Source organism: Drosophila nasuta, chromosome 3 (genome assembly GCF_023558535.2).
Source record: "Drosophila nasuta strain 15112-1781.00 chromosome 3, ASM2355853v1, whole genome shotgun sequence".
Classification (NCBI taxonomy): Eukaryota; Metazoa; Arthropoda; class Insecta; order Diptera; family Drosophilidae; genus Drosophila; species Drosophila nasuta.
Window position 1 is genome coordinate 30,143,470 of NC_083457.1, and position 19,991 is coordinate 30,163,460.

The following is a 19,991-nucleotide window of genomic DNA, read 5'->3' on the forward strand; positions in this document are numbered from 1 at the left end:
TTTCGTTTGCGTGTTACGAGACTGACCGCTGCTCAGACTCGGAGGTGGAAGTGGAACTCTTGGTATTCGGATTTTGCGGGTGTTTCTTATGCAACCACAAAAGTTGAAGTGATTTCTCGCGCAGGTGGTAACTGCCCAAAGGCAACTGGCAACAAATGCCGAGGCGACTGGCATGCTCATAAACAATGAGCGTGCACATATCTTTTGACCCCAAGAAATATGCTGCGTCTGCGTCTACCATTTGTAACGATGTTCACGATGTACCTCCTCTGTAACCTCCAAGCCTAACATACAGCCTACAATCTATACAATCTATAATCTACAGTCGCCACTCTATTTCTGTCTGTTTTCGGTGTATTACGGCGGGTGGCCTGTCAAAAGTCCCGCATTATCTACAACCGATCAACACGTTCAATCATCGTCTTACCATCAAATGTATTTCAAGTCAAATGTTAGGTATTAGCTGGCTAATGTTTGGGTTTTCTGTGATGCGTTTGAAGTTCAATGCCGTTTGGGGGGGAGCTTCAAAGCGTTGGCAGCGGCCACAACTAATTAATCGACACCTTTGTCTGAACCTGAGCTTCAGCTTAAGGTAAAACCGCTTAGCGCCAGCAATTGAAAGTCAAAAGGTCGCGATGTTCGCAATGGCGATGGTAGCGGCGTTAATAGCGCCTATTTCATAATTATCACAAAAATGAAGAGAGAAAAAAAATACGCAACATCCAAAACTGTCCATTCCTTGAAGTTCATAGATGATTTTATTAGATTGCTTGTGGTTTGTTGAATGTTGATTGTTGTTGTTATTATTATTATTAAATTGATGTTGACCCAAATGTAATTCAATTTAAGCCGTGACGCTGCTATCTTTGAGGAGTTCGTTGCGACAGTGAAGAGTCCAAAATCAAATGAAGACAAGCGGGGGCGTGTCCATCGATATAACGCTAACGCAGATCACGTAAACGTGAGACTCGTGCTGTGCCATTTAATCAAACAATCCACCGCATCGCATCACATCGAATCGCATCACATCGCATCGCGATGGCATCGCGTAATTTGCCAATACACGAGCAATATAAAGCACTTAAATCGATGCCCCGCATTGGTGGCCTTTGCCAAATTGCGCTCATTATTGCCTCTATTATGTCACCCATTTATTTGCCACTTTGCTGTTAGATTGCTCCGATCGGCCTTCGGGGTTATTTTAGCTGCAGGAGGAGCAACGTCCACTGGGTCAACGCAAGACTTCATCATTGCGGAGCTGGGTTGAATTGGGGACGTATACGCGATAAATACGCTGAGAATTGCAACAAGAGATCGTTAACGCAATAAGCGAAAAGCGCCATAAACACGAATTCATTGCACCAGCTTTTTTTCCCCGCCCGCGTTTGTTTGGCTTTGTGTTCCAGTTACATTGTTGCGTCGTCTAACTAATTTTTTTGGCAACGACAATGACAATGTCGAAGCCAAAGTCGAAGTCGTTGTCGTCGTGAAAGCAAGCCGCAGCCACTTGTTGCAAGCAGGTGTTGCAGGCAATAATTTAAAGCTGGGTGCCTCAGTTCCTCGTGCTCGTGACATGCAACATGACTAACAGTCGTCAGAGGGCGAGTGCTGTTGCCGTTTGTCATAATTGGCAGCGCGTGGAAGATGCGCTTCCAACTTCCTTGTTGGCATTATTATTGTCACCGCCTGTCAAAGTGTGGCAAATGCGCAGAGAAGGCAACAAAAAATCAAGACTAAAAACACAACAAAAATTGTTGAGCAAACAAAGCACAGAAAACATACATTTTTTATGTGCCATCAGCCTGAAAAAAAACTTGACAGAAGACAGCGCCAGAGGGGATTCCCCGCACAGTGGTTGCCTCAATGGACTTTCGAGCTGGAGCAGTGAGACGAATTAAAAATTATCAGCGTATAATGATAAATAAACACTTTAATTGAAAAACAAAAAAATATTCAATTTCCATTGCAGCGCTCCTTCTTGAATATTATATTAACTTCATTACTTATTCAGCTTATAATTGAAATGGAATACTCGACTTAATAAGGCAAGATTATTTCAACTGCAACAAATAACTAAAAATAAATATAAATAATGTATATAATAATTTATTTTAAAATTATGGAAATCTGAATAAATTTAAGGTATAATTTATTTCTATAACTTAAAATAGCATTAATGTAATAAACAATTTAAAAAACAGACCAATATTATTACGGAAATGTATTTTATTAAAAGCAAAAATATTCTAAAAATACTAAGCTTACTGATTATGGAACTATGAGTAAATTTAAGGTATAATTTATTGTTAGAACTCCAATTATTATTATTGTAAAAACAAATAAAAAATAAAACAATCTTATTATATAAACTTATTTTATTAAAAACAAAGATTCCCAGCTGACTTTTTCATAACTTGATTTTATGATTTAATGACTATATTAAGCTGAGCACTTTGATAACTAGAAACGATAACATTCACATTTTAGAAAATTGACATTTAATTCTAGTGCTACAGATTTGCCAGCTCTTTTGTTTAACCTATTTAAATACGGTGTCAATTTGGCACTAAAACTAAACAAAAACTGAATAAAGTCGCACTCGGTTGGGCTATGAAACTGTCTCAAACCACTTAAAAAGTAATTCGCCTGGTCATGAAAGTCAACGCCAGATCTTGCGGCCATTATGTAAAAGATCTTATGGGAATGTGAGCTAATTGGCGTGGAAAAGTGCGCGGGAAATGGCGGTTTGTGGTCTGCCTTCCATGCGATAAACATCGTAGTATAAGTATCTGTTGTTTTACCCACTGTGCGCGGCCAACACGCCTTCTTCTTGATGGCGGTGGATGCCACAAACAAGCGGAACAACAGCAGCAGCAGCAGCAGTGGCAGCTGGCAGAGAAACGCTTTGCAATTGTACAAAAAGTACATGACAAAATGCAAACTCAAATGTTGCAGTTGCAACAGCAAATAGCTACAGCAACAGCAAAGGCAACACTCAAACTGCAAACTACTCGTGAATAAATGACATTAAAATGCAACAACAACAACAACTGAATGAATTAACATACGTGTTAATGAGCAAAACCGCACAGATTGTCGACGCTGCTGCTGCTCTTCATGTTGCTGTTGTTGATGCTTTTGTTATTATTGTTGTTGCTGTTGCTGCTGCTGCTGCTGCTGCTGCTATTGTGGCTGCTGCTTATGTTGCTGCTCTGCTGGTGCTGCTTTTGCCACTGCTTCCAGCTTGGCTAGCTGTTGAAGAAGCAGATTCGCACGCACATAAAATACTCGGTAGCTTCATTTGCATTGAAGCCGATGATGATGTTGCCATTGCTACTGCTGATTATGCCTTTGCTAAGTACGTAAGATAGGCACTCAATCAGGCAATCAATCAGCAGGTTCAGTACACTGCAGCAAATTTCAACATATTGTTTTACATTTCAATTGGTGAAAGAGAAAGTGGTAAAGTCATAGGGCAAGCAATCAAATCTTTAAAAAAATAATATACCACATAATTTTAAGATGAAATAAATAGTCTAAAAATAACTTAAAATGGTCTATAAGTAAATTATTCATTTTAAGCTGCAATTAATAAAAAATATATAAATATAAATACAAACTTAAAGCTAGGAAGTGTCGATTAAAATCAAACAAAAACAAAACATATATAATTTTCAGTACCAGCTTCTTATATAAATAAATAAACTATTATTTAATAATTTATTTTAATGCAGCCTATTCTATACTAACACAAGCAATTAAGCTTTGATAGGCACAGATTGTACCATATTATTTTCACATTAAAATCCATTTCATTATCGCTAATATTCATTTGGATTCATTTGACTAATCAATACTTACCTTACCTTAATACAAAAAATCAACTCTCGTAACACAAGTTAATTTATTTGCTGAAATTAGTCAAAACCAAACTTGAGCTATTTCATTATTAAGTCAATTTTCGTTTGAATGCATTTAAGTAATCAATATACCTTTTAAGAAAATTATATAAATTAAATATTGAAAAAACGACGAGATATTAGTTCATTTTTGATATTTACTAAAATTAGTCAAAACCAAATGTGATTTAATTAACCTATTGTAATCAGTTAGTCAACTTAATTGCCGAATAATTTAATAAATAATTATTTATTACTTATTTTTAATGAAATCAAATCTATTCAATATCAATTTTCACATTAAATAAATAAAAATAATTGAATTCATTGTCTAAAATTGGACATACTCAGATGATGCACACTTGACAATGTTGATTATTATATTAAAAAGAGTAAATAAAGTTTTAATATGCATCGAGTTTTACATTATTTTAACCCTCTTGATGTTTAGATGATTTCTAAGTTAATTTTCATTCGGCTAAATTAAGTAATGAATACAAATTTATTACTTTTTATTTATTTTTTAATCTTATTTTAAGTAAACGATTCAATCTCTCTAATTTTTATGAAATGTGGTCTAAGTACTTAGAAGCTAATATTAATAAACCCGGAAATTAATTCGTTTACTTTTATTTAATTTTTTAATCTTATTTTAAGTAAATAATTCATTGTCGCCTTAATTTAGTGTTAATGTGTTCTAACGACTTATAAGATTTTATAATAACACTGGAGATGCATTGTACCAAGTTTCACATTATTTTTACGCTCTTTATGCTCAGCTCATTATGAATCCAATTTTCATTGGGTCTCTGAAATTAGTTTCAGCTCTCGGCTAATAATCCAGTAGCATTCATAACATTTCTCGCGTAATTTTCTTTGGGTGTACTTACAACTGTGCGACTTAGCAGTTGGCCACGCGCTGCTTGTGAAAGTCTTGGAAAGTGTGACGTAATGCGGTTGCATCTTCACCTGCATATGCATCTGAGACTGTCTTCTGTCTATGTGTGTTTGTTAGTCACGGCCCACTCGGATTGCGCAATGGCCAATTGTGTCTCTAGTTACAGGAAGATGGCATCAATACTTCCGCTTGGACTAGCCAACATGGATCTTGGGTGGGTGTCGATTGGCAATAAGAAATTACAAACAGCAAATGCAGTTTCAATTAACAATATTTGTCAGCCTCTGACTGCGACGAGTATAAAATATTATATGTGCGCAGTCTGGTTTCAGGTGTCTTCATCGCTGAGCCGCTTTACGGCTTACACACACACACACACATGAGGAAATCTGCAATAGCAATTTGTCGTTGGCAGCAGCTGCAGCCGATGACCAGGAGACGCTGGCGACGCTACGCAAATTGGAATGTGAGACCTCTGACAGTGCGAATAAATGCCTGAGAGTTGGCTTTAGTTGCTTGGCTTCGTTTACTTTTGGCCAGTTGCGTAATCCAGCCACCAATTCAACGATTCACCGAGCCTGTGGGGCAGACTCTGAACTGAGCCGGTTTTTCTCTGGTGGCAGCTACACATAACACACATTTTGTTATTGTTGCGGACAAAGGACAACGCCTCAAAGATTGCCAATCGGCTAAGCCATCTTCTGGTTTTGCCACAGAAGATTGCCACAATCAAAATGGATTGCAACAGCCATAAGTCGCTTAATGCGACTCTTCTACCTGTTGCACTATGTTGCGAACAAGTGTTCGAAGATCTGTATAACATGCTTTGGTAAACTGCTCTCGTCCGGGCGACCTTGGCTGCCTTGGCTGGCGACGCACCTTTCTGAAGATCTTATTCGGATTTCGATTTTATTTACCAAATCATGTGAGTTGTTGGCCAAGCTTTGCTTTGTGGCCACCTGTGGTGTTAGCTTCTTCCATAAGTTTTTGGCGTGAGCAATTAATGCAGCGTTTAATTACAATTGCGCTGACAAAACGAGGCAGCTAATTGACTGCAGACTGCGTCTTCGTCTGTGTCTGGAACAATGAAACTGCTTGCTGATGATGCAACCTGGGACAAGGGGCACGAAATCAATTTTGGCTGCGCTGGTTGCTGGTCGCTGCTTGCTGCTCGCTGCAATCAGCTGTAATTTCATTTACGCTCTATGTGGGTCAACTGCAAGAGTGGTAACAATAACATTACAGTCAACACTTGAGCCGAAACACCTGTTCGGCTTCAGTTGGGAGACTGGCGACTGAAGACTGAAGACTGAAGACTGGATGCTGATGCGCGACCACGTAACGAATTGGAGCAACAACAATAAAAACAAAATTCGCCGCAAGCCAAGTCAAAGCAATAAGCAATTACAGCAGCTATATGTCAAATGTGCTTACCCGTCGACAATGACGTTGCAGGAAGACAGAAAAAGAGAGCAAACCAAAGAGATAGAGAGAGTGAAAGAGAGGTGGGAATTACTATTGAGGAATTACAGCTCAGCATTACGGACACATTGGGATTAGTGTCCATTAATGGTCTCTGATTGAAGGCCAAAAAGTGTGTTAAGCATGCGCTGCTTGTGCTGTTGTCATTATTGTTGTTATTTTTGTTATTTTTGTGTTGCATTCCAGGGCAAATCCCATTAGTTGAGTCAGTGCAAGTGTAAGCGTTATGCTCGCACTTAAACATGCTTTTAATTGAAACTAAAAGTCATTTAATTTATGCGCATTAACACACTTTAGCTGAGCAGTTAAACTAATGCCTTAATATTCAAATTATGTACAATTTAATTAATTATAATAAATGAAGTTTATTATTAATCTGTTGTTACGTGAAGCTTATTAATTCATTTAAATTGAAGTCTATTCATTTGTATATACAAAATTTGTAGCTAACATTTTATTTAAGCAACATTATATAGAAAGAAAATCATTATGAGCTACGATTGTGTCTAAAAGAAGATTATTATTTCTATCTAATTACCAATTGTGTTTCTATTGACTTTGAACCAGCTTATATGTGCATAATTATGTATTGATGTTAATCTTTTTCAAATAAATTTGCTAAAAATAAACCCAAGCAGCAGCGGCAGAAGCTTAAAGGTTATACAATGACGAATTTGGATTTTTTACATTTCTTGAATATTTTCTTTTCGTATTTACGCAAACTGTACAAAAATATATTATTCATCTAATTTATTATTATATAACTTTAATTTTACGATATGATAAACTTTCGGATCATTTTTTATTGGCTTGAATTTAACAATTATATATAAACTAAATAAATATTATGAAAAAGAATGAAATCGAATTATATTTTCATGATTTACATAGATATATTGATTGGAATGCAACTAGCTGCAGCGTGCAACAACGCGGCGTATACATTACGAGATTAAGTATACGCAGCATACGATGTAATTTCGCATGTCAATGCAGTTACTGCATATGTTCATTTTGCAAAATGATTTCAATAAATGTCAATACGAGATTGACAATTTGTTTGACTACTAATGGCAAACATTACCATCGCATGCAATTGCTTTGTCCATGGAATCGACAATCCTTCAGCTGGCTGCTGGCTGCTGACTGCTGTTTGCTGCTGGTTACAGGCTGCAAGTCTGCACGTTGTCATTAAGAAACTTGTTTTGTATGCCAAACCATAACCATGCATAACCTAAATAAACGTCGAGATCAATGAAGAGATGCAGTAAATTATGCAATCGACAGGGATGCGAACCTCAGTCTCAGTCTCAGCCTCGATCGACAACGGCGAAAGGTGTTTAAGGCGCCTGGAGCGGGCATCTCATTCATGCAATGCACAACATCTTCTGAAAACGTAAGAGAAACAGTAACAGTAACAGCAACACCAACTGAAACCAAATATCAGAAATCAAAAGCCAAAAGTAAAACTTGAACCACAACGAGTTGTTGTCGTGTAGCTGTTGTGGTTGTTGTTGCTTTTGTTTGTGCTGTTGTCAATCTTCGTGCACGTTGCAGGAATTTCAATTTCATTTTCATTTCGCATTTCGTTTGTGGGACTCGAGTCGAAACAAAACCAAGTCAAGTGGACCCACTGCACATGCCTGAGTCTGTCTTAGCCTGACCAAAAAGCCTGCTTTAAGCCAGGTTTCGGGCTTTGGCTCTTTATACCCGCTTCCCATAGGGTAGAGAGGTTTTATAATTTTGTGCTGGCAGGAAATACATGTAACAGGTAGAAGAAGGTATCTCCAACCCCATGAAGTATATTTATTCTTGATCAGCATCAACATCTGAGGCGATAGTATTTGTTGTTGTGGTTGGCAATATGATATTTTGTACTCTTATGTATTTTTTTTGGCGAAATAGTATATCGAAATACCAAATCTAGCTTTTTGTATATTTTAGTAATTTCTTGGTATATTGATTTGACATATTTTACGAATAATACTGCACTCTTTTGAGTAAAGCTTTTGTTATATTTCAATACTTTTTATATTTTACGAATAATATCGCACCGTTTTGCTTTTATTGAGAACGTGTTGCGGGTATCTCACAGTCGAGCACACCCGAAGGTAGCTTTCTTACTTTGTTATTGTTGCTGCTGACGCTGCACATTCTTCATTATTTTCTGTTTCATTTTCCTGTGTCTTTTTCTTTTACCTAATTTCAAGTTTCATTTTGTAAATTGGTATTGTCGTTATATCTGTTGTTGTTATTGTTGTTGCGGCTGTTGTTCGTTGGTTGTCGTTGCCTGATTGTCTGTTGTGCGCTGCGCTTCTTTTCTTTAGCGTCGCATTGAAGGCCGCACAACTGCAATTTCATGCAACTCCTGTTCATGGCTTTAGTTTTCGATTATGTAACCAGTGCACAGTGGAGCAATGCAATAATGCAAAAAAAAAAAAAAAAATGCAACAATAATAATCGCTGCCGATCATAGACACGTCGCCGAAAAACTTACTTCTTGGCCAAAAAGTGTTAATTGTGCATTTATTAAACTATATAATGGCCATTTGTCTGCTGCGTATATATTTTGTGTTTTGGGGGTCTGTCGTAAAACGCACACAGCTTATTACCATGCTAAAATATTGTTAAATGGCATTTAGTAGTAAGTGTTAGACCCCCGGCGTTGGCCCCCCAGAGCCGCTCAAGCGTGCCTCCAGCTAAGTGTTCGCTATTGTTGGTGTTGTTGTTGCTGTTATTGTTGTTGCCTTCGTCATAAGTTTACGTCTTCATGCTGCGTCCCGTTGTGAAGGTCGTTAATTGTTTACACTAAATGCCTTTTGCGGCAATTCGGATATTTTCGATATTTGGCCATTTAAGTTTTTTTTTTTGTCGTTTGGCGAATTGCAGGCCGAACATCGATTTGTGCTAATTGTTTGTTGTCACTCAAGTTCAGTCATCAGCCATCAACCATCAACCATCAAGTCAGTAAATATGCCATCTGAAATGCACGCACGTAGACACTTAACCACTTTTATTGGAGCAGGCAAAGCGACGCCCACATGTCCACACTGTACCTTGACTGACCTTATTGCTTGCCTGCTTACTTGGCCCGCGGGCCAATTAATCGCTTGTAGTACATCGCTTATTAAACAACATAATTATGCGTTTCAATCAGACTTTGTCGACACATTCTAGCTCTTGGCCAACGCACACTTCAGGCACTTCCCAAGATCGAAAAAGAGTCCAACACAAAATGGTTTAAAGATTTCAACTGCGACGGCGACGGCTTTACCTTGGGAAAATCCGAGCAGTCATCGTCTGTCCAAAAGTCGAGACCATCAAGTCAGCTGTGCGCCGAAGAGTCGAAGCGCCAACGCTCGCTTCAAAACGCTGAACAATGCTCGCGCAGTTCGCAGCTCACAGTTCACTCTCACTCTCTTCTTTTCGCTTTCAATGACGCGAGCAGCGCAGTTCGGTTGGCGCTGGCAGCGACGTTGACGTCAACGTCGTGACGTCGCTGGTTGCGTGCATTTTGCACATTGGCGCGACAAAGCTTTGCGCTTTGAGCCGCGACCAAAGCAGCGAGCTGAAGCTGTAACTTGGACTGAGCAGCAGCAGCGACGTCGGCAGCAAAAGAGCTGCTGCTGTCGCTGCTGTTTTTTTTTGCTGCCTAGCCAAAATTGTTGTTGCTGTTTTTGCTGCTTCGGCTGCTGCTGTTGACGTCGCGTCGCTGCGTTTCTTTTTGGCGCGTCTCATTCAAAATATAAATAGATGTGCATGTAGGGAAATGCGAATAGTGTTCATAGAAGACCTCAGCGGAGGCACATTTCAGCTCTTTTGTTTTGACGCGCTGTTGGTGGTACAGGGATTCCAAGCATGAGATCCCTCAGTTTATTGGTTAGTGTCGTGCATGAAATACAATAAAGAAACTAAAGAAATACAAAATATTATAGCTATCCTGCTATATGAATGAACTGTGCTCAAAAAATATCTAAGATTATGATTACATTATAGTGAAGTGCAATTGAACAGAAATTTCAATAAAAAATTCGTGCTTGTTTCACAGCTACTCAGCGCCAGCTGCGCGCTAATCCTTAGCTTAGCCTACGCACATCCACCGGAAGGTGTGTGGAAGAAGAAGCTAACCTGGAAGGAGGATTGGGTGCAGGTCTGGAAAACGATTAAAAAGGAGGCATGGGAAACGAAATGGAAAAAGGTTTCAGTGCCAATTTGGAAGGAAGTTCAGGTGCCAGTCTGGAAGGAGGAACAAGTGCCCGACTGGAAGATCGTTAAGAAGCCGAAGATTGAGGAACGTGAAGTGCCCGCCTGGAAGGACATTAAAGTTCCCGAATGGAAGAAGGTAACGAAACCCATTTGGGTGCCCACCAAGGTGGCCGTCTGGAAGGAGATCAAGGTGCCCGTGTGGAAGGAGATTCAAGTGCCCTTCTGGAAGGAAATCCAAGTGCCAGTGTGGAAGGAAGTCCAAGTCGCTGACTGGAAGCAAATGTTTGAGCCACAATGGGTAAGCCAGCAAGCGAAATACTTCTCCCACGAGATGCTTTTAATCTTGTGTGCGTCTTGTATGAACAGGTGAAAATGGGCATTCCCGGCGAGAAGTTCTTGGGCAAGGATCACGAGGGTTGGGAGTACACCAGTCACGATCTGTGGCGCAAGAAGCTGATCTGGAAGCCCGTGTGGAAGAAGGTGTGGCGCACCGAGAAGAAGCAGGAATGGAAGACCGACAAGGTGCAGGAATGGAAGACCGAAAAGGTGCAAGAGTGGAAGACGGAAAAGGTGCAGGAATGGAAGCAGGACAAGAAGCTGGAATGGAAGGACGAATGGGTGCAAGTGTGGAAGAATTCAAAGAAACAAATCTGGATCAAGGAGAAGCGCGAAACGTGGGTCGAAGAGAAGGTACAAATCTGGCGCACCGAAAAGAAACAAGTCTGGGCCACCGAGAAGAAGCAGGCGTGGAAGGACGAATGGAAATCCGTGCAGGTGCCCGTCTGGAAGGAGGTCAAGGTACAGGAATGGAAGAAGGTGTGGAAGCCAGTGTGGGAAAAGGTCTGGGTGCCAATTAGCCATGGCCATGGACACGGTTGGGATTAAATAGCTCATTCTCCCGCGAGTCTCCCCCCATCTCTATTTCCATCTCCATCTCTGTCTCCTCCCCCTGAAAATGAGGGCTAACATTTCGCAAACTATGCGACAGCACTGATATTATCTGATAACTGCCCTTGGCTCCCCCCCTTGCTCCTTGAGTCCCCAAGTCCAAGTCCAAACCATTCTCGAATTGTTATTACCTAAATCGTTCCATTCTCATCCCTCGAATGCATTTTGTATACAAACCTCGTTTCCATTTCGTTCCCTCTATTTCTACCTGTTGCTTTCTCCATATCTTCATCTCTATATCTTAAGTGTACAAATTAGTCATGCGCGCGTTTGTCTTTAAGTTATGAACATTTCATATTCCATGAAACAATTTATTAATTGGCCTTTTGGGATTTGCCATTGAACATTCAACTTCAATGAAGAATGAAGCTCAAAAACTCAACAACAAACAGAAGCAAAAACACACTATCACACACACCGACAAAAACAATCATAAGACATAAAGAAAAACAAGTGAAAATTGTACATTAAAGGTTTTGTAAATATATGTATGTACCTAAACCATAAAAACATTATCATAAACAACTGTACAAAATTTCAAACAAAACAAGTGAACAAAAAAAAATGAATAAAAAAAATTTAAAAACATAAAAACAACAACGAATTACAATTCATTTTTTAATTACAAATCCGCACATATATCACAATAAGTGCGAGTCTTTAAAGCGGCCTCTGGGAATGCCACCCATGGGTAAGATGATGACGGCGATGATGACGATGATGACGATCAAGTGCTGCCTTCAAGTACACTCCTTTTACTTTCATTGGCCGACGATTGCGCAAGAGCGTCTTCATCTTCATCTTCAACTTCAGCTCCAACTTCATTGCCATTCACATTCCCATTTTGGCATTAGATGGCCATTAGGCTGAAGATGCAACTCATAAAGTTGCCAAGCTCCTGACACGCGGAAGTTGCTGTTAGATAAGCTGCCAAATGCCAATTGCTGCCCCGTCAACCTTGCCACCATACAACACAAAACCCAACACGACACACAAAAAAACTGTCGAAAAAAATAAAATCGAGTTGTTGTTGTTGTTGTTGCTGGGGCTTGGGGGCAAGTTGTTGTTGTAGCACGATTGTTGTTGCTGCCGCAATCAGACATCAGCAGCATCATCTTCGCGGCAGGCCAATAGCCAAGAGCGCAACATATGAACTTGCCGCTGCAAAGCGATTCAATGCGATGTGGTTGCAACTTGGCATCCGATGCAGATGCCAAATAAATCTCAAGGAAGCATCGCGGCCAGATAAGCAACAAGCAAAGCAGCCGCAATAACAATAACGCCTCACTTCCTGTTCAAGTTGAAGTTGAATGCAGTTGTTGCATAGGGTTATGGGGGAGGTGAAGTGCTGCATGCAACATAAGTCCAAGTCACTCGGTCGCCGGTTGTTGCAACATGCTGCTTTAATTGACTCTCAGCCGTGTTGCTTCGCTCGCTCTGTGTGTCTGTGTGCCAAAATGTGATGCCAGCCAAACGCCGAGACACTGAGACACATTGTGCCGGCTCATGTTGCATGCAAGCCCAGTTAGCAGCCAACGGCAACAGCCGCCGAGGAAGCAACTTGTGGCAGTGGCAACGTTAACGGCAACGGCAGCCAATAAAACTGGACATTTGCCGCATTAGGTAACCGAAAAGTTCGAGTTCAACGCGCAACCCCAAATGCGAAACTTTTCTTAATGATGTTTCTGCAAAAAAAAAAAAATTCACAAATCAACATGCGCACCTTTAATTGATGAGTGGGCGTGGCTGCGATTGGGTAACAACTCCCCCTCATTTGAAGGCTTAAGTTTATTTTTGGCAAATATTTCACATTGCTCTTAGCATTGAGCATTGAATAATGAATTGCAACAGCGTGTCGATTTCTAAATAAGTGTATAATAGTTGTGGAAATCTTTAGAAATAACAAAGAGATTATCTTAGTTCCGATTCCAATTGATTTGCAGAGCCAACTTATCAACAATTATAAAGAAAAACATTCACAAGTTGACACCTAATTAAGTCAATGACAATCATGGGCAAGGTCTTCATAGGCCATATCGAAAACCCTATCAAGATCAATACAATGTCAGAGCAAGAAAAAAAGCTGAGCCATGTTTTTCAAATTCAATTCAATTTCCATAACTCAAAAAGCAAAACGCTGAAAACTCTTCAGAAAACAAAGTTGCATTGTGCGTTGTGGGTTGCATTATAAAATGTAAAATTCATTTTCTGGCATTTGAGGCTTTTCTTTTGTCTCTTGCCAAATGGTAAATGTCTTTGTTTTAATTGATGTTGTTGCTATTGCTGTTGTCGCAGTCTCGCTGTCGTTGCGGCTGTTAAGTATTGTTGCACAAAGCCTCGTTACCTCGGAACGTAATCAAGCTGTTGCTGCTCAAGTGTTTGGCGTGCTTAGGCTTTAATTTGAGTACCCGCTGTTTAGCTGTGTAATAATTCAGTGTCCAGTTAATACAGCTAATCTCTCAATACAATCGCCAACGCTGCACGCAGCACGCGGCACACGGCGTATGCGTAATATTTTCTTGCTGATGAGCAACCGATCAAAATGAAGTGGCGAATTGCGCGCGTCGCGCAGCATCGCAGACATTTTATGTAATGCAGTGAGACAACTGTCATGCCAAATTCAAATTTTTTTAATAGTAACAACAACAGCAGCAACCACATTTACAGTAAAACAAAACGAAACAAAACAAAGCAGCAGCAGGGCAACACTCTACGCACAAGTGAAGCAAGACGCAGCGAAGCTGTTGCTGTTGTTTTAATTGTTGCAGCAGCCACACAAACACGCATTGCACAAGCAGCAACAAACAAGACAAAACAAACGAACGGCCCGAAACGTAAATTGAAAAAAAGTAATAAAAATAAATTTGCTGTATACAACAAAAAAAAAAAAATGAAGAGACGAGAAGAAAAACCAAAATTAAAATATGTTATAATAAAGAGCGAGAAATGCTTATTGTAATAAATCTTTTGTTTGCACACACAAAAAAAGCGCGCCTGAAATATTTATTTATTTATATTTATTTCGAGGCACAACAAAGCGTTCGGCGAGCTCAGGTTCAAGACAACAAGCCGCAAGCTCCTCAAGCAGCAAGCCGCAAAAGCAAAAGCAACAGCAAAAGAGCAAAAGAGTGAGAAATGAGATACACACACAAAGACACAAAAATAAAGTAACTGAGGCACAGCAAGCGGCACGTGAGGTGGCAAAGTGTCTGCCCCGCTGTTGTCAGGTTGCCAAGCGTGAAATGTTGAGGTTGTTGCACGCATCAGCTGCAGATGAAGTTGACGCCTTGATCTGTGCCGCACCCGAGTTGCGCGAGTTGCTCGAGTTGCCAATCTCTGTCTGCATTTGGGTCATTGGTTCAAAGCGAGAGTGCAAAGCACAGAACTGGAGCAACAGCAGCAGCAGCCAAGTGGCAGCCAAGCGGCAGCCTGTTGTGGCACATTTGTCATTAAGCCAACAGCGACAAGGTCGTCGTCGCCCCCCGAGTTGCACCACCAGAAGTAGGCGCGCACTCACACGCCAGTGACAACGACAACGAAACGAGAAATGAGGTAATAACAGCATGAGCATGCAACAGGCAACAAACAGGCAACAGTTAAGCCATGACACAGGCAAAATGTGGCAACTTGAGTCCACTAATTAAGCGTCAGGCAGGCAGGCAGCCAGGCAACTAGCCAATGATTGCGTTGTCAACTCGTACTTACGGTTATGCCTTGCCAGTTGCTATTAATAGCCAACGTTTCAAGCAGTGGGCGTTTGGCGCAACAAAAGACTTAGGCCACAAACCTGCTTTGGTCACGCGACCATCGGCAGAATCTAAACTCGACCAGTTTGCCAATTTTCTGCTGCTCACAAATTGGGCCAACTGCTGCTCCTGCTGCTGCTGCTGCTGTTCAACTTGTTTTTGCCGTTTTCATTCATCATATGCAAATTGAATTTGTTGTCAATCAATTGTCATTCGCTTTTTGTTACATTTCTGTTTGTGTGAGCTGTTTTTGCCTATAAAATGGGGGGGCTCTCTTTATATTATTTTTATCTCTCTATTTTCTCGTTCGAGTCTGAATGGAATTTCGTTTCGGCCGAGTCCGAGTTTTATGTGCGGGGAGTGTGGTGTGTGGGGACGGAGGCTGAATTTATTACAGCGCTTCAACGCAATTGCAGTTTACGACTTCCTCGAGCTGCATTATTATTAACCAGTTAGCAGTTGGCCGACTCTCAGCCGCAGCAACTGATACGCTAAATGGCCAATATGTGACGCCAGCTTTGTCATGCTCCCCCCCCCTTCTGCTCACCCCTAACTATACTTCTACCGTAGTGGCCAGCAGTTGGTTTAAACGTTGTGTATTTTCTTTAGCCTCTTCAATATTTGCATGTTGTAATTTTTTGTTATGCAGCACTTGGTTATGAGGGGAGACAATGTGCAATTGTTAGACCAAGCAATCGCAATTGTTTTTTCTATCGTTTTGTTGTTGCGAATTTTACATTTTACGAGGCGTTTTCACAGCATCGTTAAGCGCTGAATAACTGATATATAAATGGCCACTACGTACTCACATTTAATGCTGCACATTTTTTTTGTCTTTCGCATCGTTTGACAAATTCATTTCGCCATCAAGTTGTGTAAAGTCATCTGCAAATTTGTTGTTGTCGTATTTTTAGCAAGTACTTAAGCGTACATACTTATTAGTATTCTCGTTCTAATCCCCATACCAATTTGCCAACTGCATGTTGTTTGCAACGAAAATATTATGCGGAACAATATTTTCGAAACGCACTTAAGCACACAAAACACGTAGCTTTAAACCTTAATCACTACTTAACCTACTAAAAATTGATGAAGTGCCATGTATAATCCCATATTTGATTAGAACACATTTATTATCACATATTAGTCTTTCGTTATTGATGTAAATATAGTGTATATCAGGAATGCCTTATACTAATATTGCATTTTCAATCTAGCAATTCAGAAGCCTTCAAATTATGGTGGCGCCATCTGTGATCAGCGCTTGCAACCACAGCTGGCGCCATCTAGAGTAATGTGCTGTACCAAACAAGCGTAGCTTAATTAACAAGTGACCCCTAAAAGTATGCCGCGTTTTGCGAGAAATAAAAGCTGATTGATACGAAAAAAAACCACGGCTTTTCAGTTGGTCAGCGTTTCAGAGCCATAAAAATCAGTCAGCATTAACGCTCATTAAAAGACGGTAATGAACAGTTATTGGCATTGATATGGCCGCCCATTTGACCTGCGACACTCAATCATCTTGGTTGTAGCATTGTGTGGTTCGTTAAACTTGGAAACAAATACGAATTGAAATGCAAGCACCTGCATTGTCCGCGTGGCTCTTCATCAAATGCAACAATGCAATTATGTAATCAGTTTTTAATTTTTTTGTTGTTGTTTGTGTTGTTGGGGTTTTGCATGTGCCAGACTATTTGGCGAGCGTGACTGCAACTGTCTGACTGAGTGACCAACTAAATGCGATTGCTTTTGGCTTTTCCAACTTGAAGATACAAACGTGTGATTAGCACCAACTTAATGTACATGTATTAGTGAGTGTGTGCGGGTGTTTGCAAAGTGTGCCTACTTACGATTGGCTACGCCCAACGAGTCCAAATGAGCAAATACCTGAAAATTAACTCCACATCAAATTTGCATGTCTTTGCGCTCTTCACTAACCCAAATGCCAAGTGGCTGATGATGGTGTGTTCAGAGAGAGTGCTTTGAAGAACCCGCATGACTGGCAAGAAGGAGCACCGGACTAATTGCAATTTCCTAGTTGCTGTGAGGCACTTCAAGCCACACAACGTCATGGCCATAAACGATTGCGCAATGGCAGCCAAAGTGGGAGACAGATATTATAACATATTGCCAAACGGTCAACGAACGCCAAAAGAACCAGTTTTATTAACCTGACAGGTTCCACACACACACATATACACTTTGAGCTTTGAGCCAGCAATGGGGCCTTTAAGCTACACACAGTTACACTCATAAGTAGCGTGCTTGTTGCATTTCCGTTTACCATTGGCGCCCGTGCGTCTCATTTGACTACTCGTTAAATTTATTTTCTTGGCAAATGAGGTGTGAGCCCTCATGCAATGCAAATGACTTTGCCCATAATACTAATATTGGTAAAGCCATAAAGACGTCTTTTTTGTTGTTGTCGCAACGTGACTCGAAATTTCTATGACAATTCAATTGTGCATATGACGGGCAGGTTCGTGTCTTAAGTCTTTTGTTGTCGTTCCCTTTACGAAATTGGTGTCGAGCTGAAATTGCATTTGCCTGACCTTGAGCGGCTGTTGCAACTGCTGTGCTTGCATCTCTGTGTTGCAAGCTTGCACTTTCAGGGAAGTTCAAAAGCAGTGGCAAGTTGTCGCAAGTAGGTGCAATAACAGGTAATTAAAAAGCCCAGACCACATCGATGCAACATCCATAAAAGTACTGCGGCAAGATCCCGATTGCCTTTTGGTGCGTGCGACTTTGAAGTTGTCAAACTGTCAAACTGCAAGCGTAACACACACACAAAGTGGTACGGCCAGCTGCATCGAAGGCGGCCCAAAATGTCTTGTGGCAGCCATAAAATGCGACATTTGATTATTTTTTCTTTGCTGTGTGGTAGCCAAACAGGAAGCCGCATACTTTGTATAAATCGGAAGTAAAAGGTGCAGGCAGGCAAAGGATCGAACTGAAATTGCCTTAAAAGTCATTCGCCAGTGCGAGTATGTAAAACAATTTGTACTCCTCTGTTTCTGCCCCTCTTGTCCACACTCAACTGCCCAATAAATTATTTGGTATGCTCACGCCCACGCATGACAAATCTCTGCAATCTGTTGGCTATTCAAATCAGGAGTGGTGCAGGAAGTGTGCATGCCAAAAAGCTGCTCCAATTTTCATGCCGGAACCGATTGCAATTACACACACACACACACGCCAGCAGACACACACACATGCACACCCTTAAACACTTAACACATTGACTGATTACTGCCAAGATAAAGCGAGCCAGTGGCCAATACAAATATGGAGAAAAAAATAAATACAACAAACAATAAACAAATCGCCAACACACGATCTGGATTTTGGTTATCGATGTGTGTATGTATGTGTCTGTGGAGTTGAAAAGTAAAAGTGGTTCAACGGCTGCTGCTGCTGCTGCTGCTGATGGTGGCAACGTTATGCGTTTGGTTAGCCTGGCCTGGCCTGGTCTGCCATAACACCTCAGTTCACTACACTTCACTTCACATCCAGACTGTCGGTTCTCCATTGACTTTGAGCCACAAAAGGAAGCCCGACTAAGCCACAAGGAAGCCAAGAGTCAGTGGCCATGGACTATGCTGCCATGGCTGTGCGCTCGCTAACTCTCTTGACCATCATTACGCATTTCATTTGCACCACTCCAGCGACAGCATCTCAGATCCAGTTCGAGTTCCAATTCCAGTTCGCAGCTTTTGTCTGTGCTCACTTCCTGGTGCGCTCCAGGGGCTGCTTTTATTTATCTTGGCTTAATGAATATTAATATATGTTTAGTTTTACCATTTGATGCGAATTTTGTCCGTTGCCCGAACACTTCCTTATGGGCCACAACTAGTTGGCGCATTAACAGCCAACTGAGTTAGGGTTATGTTTATTAAAGGAGGTCCGAAATTGGAAGGGAGCTGTGAGAAGTAATAGACGACAAATGATTTATGATTTGGCAGGAAACTTTTCCATAAAAGTAACAAATCAAATCTATATAATTGAATATCGAAATTAGCAGGCAATTAAACTGCCATGTTTCACATTTCTTTAATTACATCATTTACTGCCGTTTGTTTTGACCATGAGCTGCCCACTAAACCAACACACACACACACACACACACACCGATATATTATATATAGTATATAGACTCATAACGGAACAATGCCCAGCTCACGCATGCGAAAGTTGGAACTTGGACAAAATCTCTGCTCATTCATAAGAAACCGGCGAGGGAATTGTGGAGAGCGCAAAGAAATAAACTAAATCAACATGCAATTAATTTGGCTTTGAAAATGAAGCGAACCATTTAAAGAGCGCACTACTTGAATGGAATTCCGCATGCTTCAAATATGTGCAAGCGCACAGAGAGATGCAGGAAATAAATCGAGGCAACTCTAAACGCAGCTCTTGAACGTTGGCCAACTCTTGCCACATTGTTGCACATGCAAAAATGCAGCGTTAGACAATGTGGACACTTGGCAGTTAGATCGCATTTGGCACGCAGCACCAGCGACTGCGACTGCCCTTAACCGAATTATGTAGCTCCAACTTTGGCTTACAAATTACAAATTAAATACCACTAATTGATTGCAGTGCGTACTACGCAGTCCCTGGCTCTGGCTCCCAGCGCCTCACGAACGTGACGACCTTCGTATGCATTATTGAAAAAGAATTCCCAAAATCAAAAACCCCATAAAGCAAAGTATGAAACGCAAACAATACAACGATCCAGCTACACATACTATATGCGATATACGATACGCAATCCAAAGCGTTTTGTTGTCTTCAAAGCGTTTCCATATCAAA

At 40.8% G+C, this 19,991-nt stretch overlaps 1 protein-coding gene across 1 annotated transcript; it reads left to right on the forward strand.

Moving 5' to 3' along the window:
- The first annotated feature begins 10,070 nt into the window (after positions 1 to 10,070).
- LOC132790081 (golgin subfamily A member 6-like protein 2) lies at positions 10,071 to 12,004 on the forward strand. The gene is made up of 3 exons (XM_060798514.1): positions 10,071 to 10,158; positions 10,328 to 10,783; positions 10,852 to 12,004. The coding sequence occupies exons 1-3, from the start codon at positions 10,138 to 10,140 to the stop codon at positions 11,368 to 11,370; spliced, it is 996 nt and encodes a 331-aa protein (XP_060654497.1). The 5' UTR covers positions 10,071 to 10,137; the 3' UTR covers positions 11,371 to 12,004.
- The last annotated feature ends 7,987 nt before the right edge of the window (positions 12,005 to 19,991 follow it).

What these genes read in the sequence shown, in the direction of transcription:
- LOC132790081 (XM_060798514.1), top strand. Translation starts at nt 10,138, where the DNA reads ATGAGATCCCTCAGTTTATTG. An exon ending in TGAGATCCCTCAGTTTATTG is followed by an intron (nt 10,159 to 10,327) that starts GTTAGTGTCGTG and finishes CTTGTTTCACAG; the next exon opens with CTACTCAGCGCCAGCTGCGC. An exon ending in AAATGTTTGAGCCACAATGG is followed by an intron (nt 10,784 to 10,851) that starts GTAAGCCAGCAA and finishes TTGTATGAACAG; the next exon opens with GTGAAAATGGGCATTCCCGG.